General features: G+C 36.7%; 1 protein-coding gene across 6 annotated transcripts in view; it reads left to right on the top strand.

Moving 5' to 3' along the window:
• The window catches only part of LOC136675533 (rho GTPase-activating protein 12-like), a 40,036-nt gene that overhangs the window by 15,224 nt on the left and 12,707 nt on the right, over positions 1-12,105 (top strand). For 2 of the 6 annotated variants that reach the window (XM_066652109.1, XM_066652108.1), the window contains exons 3-7: positions 5,646-5,855; positions 6,654-6,785; positions 9,692-9,787; positions 10,465-10,596; positions 10,923-10,961. In XM_066652109.1, the coding sequence (XP_066508206.1) occupies positions 5,646-5,855; positions 6,654-6,785; positions 9,692-9,787; positions 10,465-10,596; positions 10,923-10,961 (609 nt within the window). The remainder of the gene's footprint in view (positions 1-5,645; positions 5,856-6,653; positions 6,786-9,691; positions 9,788-10,464; positions 10,597-10,922; positions 10,962-12,105) is intronic. The other 4 variants (XM_066652112.1, XM_066652110.1, XM_066652113.1 and 1 more) reach the window with 3 other exon arrangements.

The following is a 12,105-nucleotide window of genomic DNA, read 5'->3' as shown; positions in this document are numbered from 1 at the left end:
TCTCTGGTTGTTTACTTTCCGAATTGAAGTGTGTTTGAGGGGAAAAAACTACTGGTTGTATGCTGAAGTGTAACTAGTCTGTAGATTTATTTTTTTTTTTCACTGTTTGAATTACCCCCAAAACTTGAGCGGTTTATTTTTGTGTTAATTTTATGTCTCTGTTTTTTTTTATTTCTTTCTGTCTCTTTCTTTCTTTCTTACTTACTTTCTACTCTTTTCTTTCTTTTCTTTTCCTACTTTCCTTGCTTCCTTCAGCCTTGCCCTCTTCCCTACACTTCCTAATAAATTACCTGTGAGCAGTGATTGAGTGGGTGACACTCTAGTTGTTGTTTGAATATCTTGTGTACATTGCAGTGTATATTTAGCTCTGTTCTGATAGAAATTTAAAATGTTTGTGTGTCCTGTTGTTTACCCTGATGTGGCATGTGTTTGATTGCTGCCGTGATTGCAGAGGCCCGTGAGAGTAAAGGGAGGAAGACACTCGCTCCTAAGGGAGATGATTCACTTAAGGATAATTAGATCACTGAATTACCACACTTCCTTTTCCCGCCGCCTCTCTTGACTCTTACTTCTGTGTGAAAGAAAAAGGAACATTATTAAAGAAGTACACTTTATTGCTCGACTGCCTTCTAAGGCGTATGACCTTGAGTGACATCCCATTCCTAATCCATAGGGTTTAATATATATGTTTTTGCAGCTATAACGACTTCAACTCTTCTGGCACAAGGTTTAGGAATGTGTTTATGGCTAGTCAAGTTCTACCTCACCAAACGTGTTCATCTATGGATTTATGTACCTTGCTTTGGGCACTGGTACACAGTCATGTTGGGATGGGAAGGGGCCGTCCACAAACTGTTCCCACAAAGTTGGGAGCATGAAATTGTCTATTGTTTCTTGGTGTTGTAAAGCATTAGGAGTTCGTTTCACTGGAAAAACGAGGCCAAGTCCAAATCAGCATATTCAGTTATGCTCCTTTGGAATTATTAGTGGCTTAATATTTTTTTGCATGAATAAATAATTAAATCACTGAGGGCGGTGGCCATGATAAATATCTTTAAAATCATTTGGCACACTCTTCTGTGACTGAAAAAGTGGGGTAAATTTGATAAACTTTTGTTGAAACATGTCTGTTTAGATACACATCATTTTTTGCCTTTATTTTCCTGATGAATCTCAGCAGTGCAGTCTGTATTTGTATTTGAGACATTCGTGTAGCTGGCAGCACAAGGCTTTTTGGGTGTCTTTGTGCTGGATGTAACCCGAAACAAGGACGTATATAGACACACACTCATGTCTGGGGTAACATTTGGCATGCAGTGATCCAGGGTTATTATCGGTTCAGTTACTGCCTCCTGTCTGCAGGTCAGGTAACAACACTCAAAGTTAAAGATGGAAAGAAGGCAGAGGGCTGGAACTAAAAACTATTACTTGGAATAGATGAGAAAAAAAGATAATTAGAGACAGATGTGTTGTGTTCACACATGGAAACAAATAGAAGTAATATAGGAATATATGATCTGAATGGAAGGTACTTGACTGTGAAGTGTTACTGTTATAATCCTGAAAGTGCTGAATACTCACATTCCACAGCAACTGTTTTAGGAGGACACTGTTCCAACATGCCACACAACCGCAGCTCTTTCACTCGTATTTTCTCAACTGTTTTGTGTGGCACATTTCTCATAAATCCTAAACAAATTCGCATCAATTCTGATTCTCAAAGTTTAATTGTAATTTTTCCTAGTTTTGCTGCATTTATCAAGGTAGATAAAAAGAGGCCGGTGACACAAAACGTCTAAACACAGTGAATGCTTGATATAATTAGAGTAGATGTGCTCCTGAAACATACGGATGAGGTGGGTTTATATTTGCTTTTTCTGAGCACACAAGACAGTGAAGCTCAGTAGCAAATCTATCTGTAACCTTGTCAGTCTACACATGCTAACTACAGAATTATTTCTCTGCCTCTGTCATTCCTCTTTCTGTCCCTCGATCACAGCCTCATCATTACGTAATCGTAGTCGTCCTCAGAGCCCAGAGTGAGGGAGAATTAGAGTAATTAACAAGAGCAAATCTCAACTCAGGATTACTGCATGGATTAGCAGCTGGCATGATTTCCATTTGTGGTTAGCTCTGTCCACACAACAGCCTTAGCATTTTTGCGTAGCTCTGCTACTTTTTCGCTTTTTGTGACTTTTACTTGCCTAGAAAAAGAAAAGAAAAGTAAAAAGGGAAATGTGGGACAGATTAGGGGTGGGCACTGAACTACTGAATTACTTAATTATTCAAGAACGTTTTGAAAATTGATTCATTAATAGGGAAAATAATTTATATTTAGTTGTATTCAATTTTTTTTCTACTTTTTTGGTCAAAGTATTCTTATTGACAATTTTCCATTTTACACACAACATGCCCAAATTCAGTAAATAAATGAATAATAACAACCCCACCCTCCCTTCCCTTAAACCTGTGCAAAAAAAGAAAGAGGGAAAACAATAATTTATACAACATTAAGACATAAATTGAAATTAAATATAAATGTCAAAGACTTGCATTCTGTTTTCATTTATTCCACAAATTACAAAAACGGCTGCCAAATTGTATAAGACCTCTGTACAGATCTTTGAGGAGAGTATCTTATTTTCTCTAGTTTAAGACATTGCTTAACTTCTTTAATCCATTGAGAATAAGTAGAGGGGAAAGGATCTTTCCATCTAATCAATGTTAGTAGCATGGACAACGAGCTGCAGAAGGCCAGTGTTTTGCATTTGTTCTTATTTGGGTGAGTTCCGTCTCTGAACACAGAATAATGCAGCGTACAGAGAACAATCTTTATGTAATTCTAATATGTTATATACAGCTTTTTTTAAATCATTTAATTGCTCAGTTTAGGTTTAGGGTCATTTATGTAAAATGTTTAAAAAAAATTCTGGAGTTTCACAAAGGCTTCCTTAACAAAACAAGTCTCAAGACACCTTTTTAATTAGTTTTTTCTTTTGCTGTCAATTTGTAATGAAGCCTTTCATGCTGCATTTTGCGGTTTATAAACGTCATGAGCCACGTTTTTAAATAATAATCAACCATTGCCAATATTCACATAAATCCTTGCAGCAGAATGATTGAAAAGATGAACAAATAATGTGTTCAAAATATTCAAATATACAAAAATTAGATGTATAGGTGGAGGAAATGGCCAACAGAAAAAATCACACGTTTGTTATTATTTTTTTCCCTTTTGTAGAAACTAACAGTGCTTTAAGAACAATCTCTACTAATAATCTTCCGAAAATATACTTGACAGTAATTCAGCTTGCTCATAAATCTCCAAAGTAGGGCTGGAAAATTAATTGAAATTGACATTCAGAACTTCTAATCAACATACATTTGTCTACACCCATTCTATCTTTAAAAAAAAAAAAATGATTGTGTCATGTCCCCACTGTGTGTTCATGTACTGTCCCTTTTAAAACCACACTACCACACTGCAGTCACGTGATTCTGCCCCTATCCACTACATGGAAGCAACATGGAGGAGAACCTAAACGATGAGGCTGACTGAGCAACTCGACCAGCTCATACAACAGAAAAAATGCATCCAGACCTTACCTTTAGCATATTTGGAAAAATATGCTCTAATTAAGAATGACCAAGAACAACAAACTTTTAGGATGCTCTGTTACTGAGGGTAATAAATGTGAAACAAAGCTAAAAGCACTGGAGTAAATTATTTTTTATCAGTCACCTTCCAGTGTGCTGTAATATAGCAAGGTTGTCTTTTTCATAATTACTGGTTTAAACACTAGGGGGAGGTGTGTGTGTGTGTGTGTGTGTGTGTGTGTGGTTTATTGAAATGTCGTTTTCTTACAAAGTGCTCGTTTCTCTTTTCGACACCCACTGATTCAGACAACCACATGTTCTAGCAGAGTGATAGGGAAGTAGATATCAGAGTGAGATGAGTCGTCCTTTCTCTTAGTAGAGAAGAGACAACATTGTACCGTACACTGAAACAATGTGGAGGCACTTTAGGATCAGTTTGCCCATGTCGCCACACTCTGAAGATGATGAGGTTTTCACTTTCAACACATCAAAGGTATTATTTTGTGTGTGTGTGTGTATCTGCCTAAAACTTTTTTTTTAATGTAAGCATACGAGCTTTTGAGAAGAGCTTTTGCACCTTTTGTGTAAATTTTTATAGTATTTCTGCAAACTTTCTAGAGAACTTAGCACCATTATTATAACGAAGTATAATTAGTTTGCATAAATTAGAATAGTTTCAGAACAGTAGTCTGTGTAAATTGTATTTGTCAAACGTATATCAGTCTTTAAAATCTGTTTGAACGGTACTGATTTTACATGATTACCATAATGCGACACCAATACCAAAACAGCATTGATGTTTCTTGTTCTGAACATAGACCCTATGTTCTCATCTGAATTGTGTAATCGCCAACGTCCTAAACCAAACGTTTAATCATTTTCGTGCCTAGCGTCTAGCATCTGATATCACTGCAAAATTGTAAGCTCTTTCAATAAAAAGTAGTTAATTGAATGATAAATCTTTGATGTACGTTTGCTAACTACATGCATCCCATTCCATTTCTCTTGAAAATTACACGCAGATGTGCATCTAATGTTTATTATTTAGTTGAATTTATCTTTGAAATTAGTTTGATATAAAAAAAACTATATTTAAAAGACTGTGTTATATATATATATCATAAAAATAACTTTCTAGATTGTACCCCTAATATAACAGAAAGTAAGAAAGAAACTAAATCGGAAATGGGTTGGTTTCTGATTGTTTATCTGCTTTGTACATCTGTATATTTGTGAGGTTTGTGCAGTTTAGGAACTCAAAGTTGCTCAGAATGTGTTGCACAATTACCGTCACGTTCAAACTGCACCCACGAGCATGTTATTGGTGAAGCAAGAGTTTATTTTTGGGAAGTAGTTGTAGGAGCCTGTTTTTTTTAGGTTTATGTTGCCTTCCCAAAGACCACTGGTAGCACGTAGCTGTGCACATTCATGACTAAATGGTGCATTGGTGGTGTTTTTTTTAAATAGAGGAAATTAAGAAATGAAATGACTCAAGAGCCTTTCTCACTCTCTCTGGGCGTTTTCACACATGAGAGTCTGAGTAAAGTCTTATATAAAGTTCTTTTCACATATGAACTCCAGATAAACTCAGGAGAAAAAGGCAGGACAAAGTCAGGATAAAATCCAAAGTTTGGATAAAGTCTGAATAATGTCAGGGACCAGAGTTCTACCCTGTTCCAAAAGTTACATAGTGCAGTTTCTACGGTGCTGAACCCAGAGCAGCATAAAGACACTGCTCCACTCCTCTGTAATCAGCCTCGTCAACATGAAAGTCCGCAATGAAACCTAAAACAGCCCCCCCCCCCTCAACAACCAACTTACAATGAAGCGTGGTGTTCATTTTGTCAGCTTTATGCCTCCAATTAGACCAGACCACCTCCACGAAGCTCTGATTAACACTGTGCCCTTAGCCACACAGGGTATGTGTAGCTTTATTATATCTATATAGGCATGTGGGGTTTATTAAGTTTAAGGTTTTATATGTATATGCGTTGTGCTTCTCTCCCGGGTGGGGAATACCTGACTCACCTGTCTATGCTAACCTGCAGGACTTGAAGATCTCTCAGACATCTCTGCCTCCGCTGCCTTCGACCTCTCCTCTGAGCACGCATGGAGACTGGGAGACGCACAAAGATCAGAATGGCCGGCACTTCTACTACAACCGTGCCAGTCATGAGAGAACGTGGAAACCTCCACGGGCCCGTGACAGCAGCATCAAAAAGCAGGAGAGACATGACACCGCAAGCACTGAGGCTGAGGTATCGTGTGTGTGTGTGTGTGTGTGTCTGGGGGGGGGGTTATCTTGGGCTTATTTACTTCGATCACAATACATTGTGTTCAGACAAAAAGCACAAACGTATTATAAGTACGACAAAACAAAGGGTGGGATATTTCGATAAGCTAATAGTAGTACATCAGAACATACTCCCAACTGAAGTATAAGCAGCAGATATGCACAGTATATATCCCCATATGAGGGCAACGATAAGGTCATTAATAATTAAGTGTTTACCTATTTATACGTGTTTTTTCCGAATGTGATTCAGCGTCTACACATTTAGAAAGCTGAAGGAACTATCAGTTAGCCTCAGACACCGAGTCCCACACTCAGCTGTACATTAATGAAGTACACTGTTTGTTACTGAAGGCTATGGGGACTTATAAAGCTTTGTTTTTCTAAAGTAAGCTGCAAGATCTTTCATTTGTTCATATTTCAAAAGGTAATCTTGCACGTAAAAAGGTGACTACTGTTCTTAAAAACGTTTAAACCATGACATGAAATACATGATTTGAATACTTTACTGACCTTAAATCACTCCCTGTCTCCTTCTAATTTCCCATCTTACTTTGTAGTATATTGTCATACGCATGCAAATCAATTTGGGTAATGTTAACTTTTCTGGGTGACGTGTACTAATACATTCTGTTGGTGATGGAACTAATTATTGTTTCACTTTTAATGATTGCCTCCTCCTTTAACCTCTTTTTCTTTAATTCTTCCCTATTTTCTCCACCTCCTTGTTTTTTCCTGCATGTCTGTGATTGGCTGGGTGAAGGTTTTTTCGTCGGAGGAGAACTATCTGAGTAGCCAATCAGATAGCCTGTATGGCTCGCCACCTAGAGGCTGGTCTGAGGAACTTGATGAGTATGGACATACGCTGTATGTGTGTGACTATACTAATGAAAAGGTATACATTCACAGACACAGAGACATTAACACCTACTGTCTTTATACTAATGTTAATATCTATACATAATCTTACTGACTAAACATGCAGTGAAAACTTCAATCTGTGGTTTATTAATTGGCTTTAACCTTTATTTCTCTGACAAATCCCAGAATCTGACAGAATCCCAGAATATTAAAGCGGTAGGTGGTGAAAGACCTAAAGTCTTTACAGTTCTGGGTTGAGAAATGACCTTTTTCAACTCTTCGCCAATTCTCTTATGAAACATGCCTCTGTCCCAATGTTTTTGTGTGTTGCTGGCATCAGTATCAAAATGTGTTTATATTTACAAAACAGAATTATGTTAATCAGTGAAAACCTTGGGAATTAAAAAAAACTGAAGTGACAAACCACAAATTGTTTTTGTTGCAAGAAAGTCTCTACGTTTAAAGGCTAAGCAGCAGCTCTATGAAAGTGTCAAACAAATAAATACAGTGGAATTTGAGTTCCTAACTTGTGTTTATTGATAGTCAGAAAACATGTTATTTCTTACTAATTGAAGGAATAAGGTTTAAAAGACCGTTGGTCCCCCCCCCAATGGTGTTGGGAAACTCTAATAGGCGTCTTGCCTGTGACGTAGATGGTGGACAACAACTCTAGAAGCTGCACTTAATTTAATGCAAAATGACGAAAAGGTGTGTTGTTTTTGGCTGCAATCATTCAATGTACAGTGGGACATCTGTGAACAAATGGCCCAAAGATCCCAAAATAACCAGAAATTGGACTAAATTTGTCCACTTTAAACGGGCACTTTGGAAAGGACCATCCGCTCACTCCGTTATCTGTAGCTCATTTCACTGGCGCTTTTCCAACAATATGGGCATGTAAGGACACCAACGAAAGGTGTTCAAGAGCCTCTGTAACATGGAGGTAAACAGGGTAAGGACACTCACTTCGCCTGTTTTAGTTGGTGTTAGTTAACGTTAGCTTGACTCGCTAAACTCGGTGGCTCAGATTATACTCGGCTACGTAGCTGCATTACGGAGGTTTATAGTGTCGGATGAATTCGAGTTCGACTTCGATCACATTTACAAGAATAACGGTACCTCTACATTTGAGTTTAGCTTATTGCTAGGCTATTGTCATGAATAATGTTGGTTATTTAGCTAGATACTGTCATAACAGTCAGTCATAACGGTGTTTTACCGCGGCGTTGTTCGGCTGTTGTCCACCAGTGACGTCACGGTCGCGTTCGAGAATTTCCGTAGAGAGCTCGGGTTTTTCCGTCAATTTAATAAAATTGTCAGTTTTAAAGCAAATTAAGCTGCTATTTTCATTTTAATTCATACTTATATCTGTCAGTAACTACAATAATGTGAAATATTCATGGAGGTCCATTAAGTGGTGCCTAGCCTTTAAGGAAATGGGGTTTGTAGATACACAAGCTTAAATGCTTGAATGACTTTTTTATTATGAATTAATATTAATGGGTGGAATGAAGCATGCACTTTCTAAATCATACTAATACTGTGAATGATTGCCATGGGATAGTAAGAATAAAATCAGACCCCAAAGAACATTAAAAGAACCAAGAAAAGACTACCCTGCCAACATAAATAAACTACCAACATATCCAGCAGTAAAGCCATTAAGGATCTTACCGTCTTCAAATCATCACCCTATAAGAGCTAGATAGTGTTTAAGTGATAAATGAACATGGCACTGATTATCTAAAATACAACATGGCGATGTCTAGTGTCTGTTTCACTAATTTTTTCTCATTCTTGATGTGTTCAGTTCTGTTTTAGTGGCGGATATGTAAGATAAGAAAGGGTTTTATAATCTGTGTTTAATTATATATTGTATAATGACTTTCATTCAAGCTCATTTCATTTGTTCAAACAATTTTGATTTATTCAACATTTTAATTTCTTTTCCACTCTATGCACTTGGAATTTAAGAGAATCCTTGTTTCTGTGACATTGTTGGATTATTTGTGACATAGCTTTCTATGTTTTGGTTCTTTAATTTTTATTTAATGGGGAGTGGGGGTTAGATTGCGCAAATCTAATTTAAAGCCACTGTCAACTCATTTATATACATTTCCTCTAACCAATTTATCGTATGATAAATTTACTATGAAGTGGTGCAGAAAGAATGATGCAGGACAGAATTTGTGTTACATAGCATCAGGTCTGAACCAGTCAGAATTAGCAACACTTTAATGGTGCATTTCCAATGCATTATTAATTAATAGTGTGAATAGATAAACCAATTAATCTAGATTTAAAACAATTCTGTTTTTATCACTAACGTTTATTGTTACTGCACTTGCCAAGTCCTCTGTGATCGTATTTTTCTCATTTTCATTCTGCTGTCTCTCCTTTTTTCCGGAGGGAATCTCTCCTCTTAATTGTCATGTAATGATTAATCAACTCAATGTGACAATTGCCTCAGCCTCTGCCCACACGTTGACAGAGAGTCTGATACTTTAAATGCATTAATGTGGACTCACTGTCAGGATTTTGCCAAGCTGCATTCTGATTGGCTCTCTGTGTCCTCTTACATGTCATATGCCAAAATAGCAGGCATGTGATTGGTCCATTTTGTGTATCATTCAGCTTTCGTTTCCTGCACTAGAAGGTGGTTCTTGGCCACGTTAAGTGGCAAAAGGCACCAGACTCATCCTAGAGAGACTTGGGCAACTAGTGTGTCAGTAAAATTTACAGCAGGTATCAGCCAGTGTTAGTAATATAGACATTTTAGCCAATTTACACAACATGTTTGTATGTATACGAACATACACAAGTATAGTAAAAAGTTTCAGCCATAAAAACGTCTGTGTGCTTTAGCTATAGGGTATAGTGCGTTTTATTGATATTTATATATATATATATGTGTGTGTGTGTGTGTGTGTGTGTGTACAGTGGATAAAGCACACAGATGAACAGGGTCGGCCGTATTACTACAGTGCAGATGGCTCCAGATCTGAGTGGGAACTTCCAAAAGTCAATCTCACACAAGTACGTTTGTGCTAGTGTTCATGCAAGGTCCTATCTGATGTGAAATAGGATCTGAATATTAATACTCAGTGTGGCCCTCTGTGTCCTCAAAAGAACATAAACTAAGTTGACTCAGGTTTACATTTTTAGAATTAAATTGGTCATACACGATACTCATTCATTTAAAAGTTATGAAGACAACTGGAGATAGTAAGATACAGCTTGTTAATTTCCTGTACAGATGCCAAGTGTCATCTTATGTTAATAACATCTTCTTCTTTTAAAAACACTCAATCCCTCTTTTAAGGTAATGCCTTTAAAATCCACATTGCTTAAACACTTGCTCATTATGTATGTGTTTGATATTGGTCCTCTGCCCAGCAGTCATTTCACTTTGAGCAAGTCTGTGCACACCGACTGAAATAAAGGAATAAACACTTTAGTACAATTCTACTAATTGTTGTCATATTAACTTTTTTCTTTGTGTTTGATATTACATTAGAAGCATGTTGTCAGTGAATCGGTCAAAGATTGGTCCAGTTTTTTTGCTGGTGTTGTGAACTGATTCTAACCAGGAGCAAGACTAGTGCTACTGTAATTTGTGGTGTCTGATTATTAAGAGAAATTAATAACACACTCTTGGTAGTCATTTTTGTTAATTGTCACGTCTTTTCACTTTCTTCCTTTCTTTGATGTAGTTGAATGCCACTGCCTTGACGTCAGGGAGTGGAGATCTAACCAAAACGCGCAGTCTGGACAGGAGGCAGCCGGCCCCCATAGTGCTGAACAAATGGAGGCATAGCACATGCATATTAGAGGCTAATGACAAGGTACATGACCTTGCATGTCCATTATTGATGATGTTTTAATTTTTATTTTAGAGAAACTGCAAGATGTTTTATCCTTTTGTTCTTAAAAGTCAGCCTTAGACGTTGATTTTATTTATTTGATTCTCGTTCTCAGGACAGTTTCTCACTTTTGTTTGACCTTTACCCACTTCAAAATTCTTTGGTTATATTTTTCAGATGCTGAAAATGATTAAATTAAAGTCTTTATTTTGCTGTAAATTATACAAGTGAATGGATCATATCTCGTAACATTTTAGGCTACGTTTTTCTTAGTCTTATTTATCAATCACTTAAACTTTTTTCTGCAGATCTCTCGGCGAAATGCTCACAAAGAAAAGGCAGATACAGTATGTATGCGTAAATAAATGTAGCAGCCAAATCTGTAGTTGAGGATGAGCATCGTGTGTTACTCCATGTCAGAAAGCTTTCATGAATTTAGAGGATTCAGTCAGGTCATATTTGTAATGTTCAACAATTTTATATTGTATCTGTGGTTTGCAAGAAAATGAAGACTTACTAACACAGATTTAGATTTGTAACAAAGCGAACTTGACATGGAATGACATCTCTAAATAGCTAGAAATTTTAGCACTCCTGCCATGAACTATTCTCGTACTGACTGTAGTTTTGATGTAGTGCTTATGTTTGACCAAAGTTAAAACAGAAGTCCATCAAAAACCGGCGAATCTTCTCCCTGCGCAAAGTCTCCATCCGCTCTCACCCTTATAGGCCACAAGTCAGTGCCACTACTTTTACAACAGCAAATTAATTACTTAATCACAGCTCTCGATCTTTCTAACCAATCATAGTTCATTTAGACTTCTGGAACCATGCTTTTGTGATCAAAACGTTTCTTTTTAACCTTTGCATGTAATCCAGAATCAGAAACATGACCAGGTTGGGTTGCCCTTGGACCATCACAAAGCTCAGTTCCTACTACCATTGTTTTAAAATATTTAAACTCATCTTTCTTTGTTAATTTTAGTGATTTTGGAGCATTAGTGGTTAAATCAAAGAGTCTACATGTATCAGGACAAAGGCTGATACATTTCTTTAAAAGTATAACCAACCTCTTTAACCTTTAATTGTTTACTTGGGAGTCTGTGAAGACTCTTACATTTTTGTATTTTATATTTCAGGTTTTTATGTAACAGTTGGTTTTAAAGGGCTTGATTTTATTTCTTATTAAAATATTTTTTAATCTCTAACAAAATAATGGCAACCTGTTTGTTGATTGAGAAATTGATTCATGGAATAAATCTCTGATTAGTTGAATGACTTACTTGTTGGTTGATACACTGACTGAATGATTCATTATTAGTACTTTTTTTTCTTGATCGACACTGTTGGCCAAATTCAAAGACACACTCTGTGATTTTAAAAACAATAAAGTAAGTAAGTTAAAGGTGATATATCCATCATTTTATATATTTATATAGCAGCAAACAACTAATTTCCGTGTAAAGATATAGATGGAGATATAGTGCCATC

This window comes from Hoplias malabaricus, chromosome X1 (genome assembly GCF_029633855.1).
Source record: "Hoplias malabaricus isolate fHopMal1 chromosome X1, fHopMal1.hap1, whole genome shotgun sequence".
Taxonomy (NCBI): Eukaryota; Metazoa; Chordata; class Actinopteri; order Characiformes; family Erythrinidae; genus Hoplias; species Hoplias malabaricus.
The sequence above is the reverse complement of the archived record's forward strand: the minus strand, read 5'-3'. Positions and strand labels throughout refer to the sequence as shown.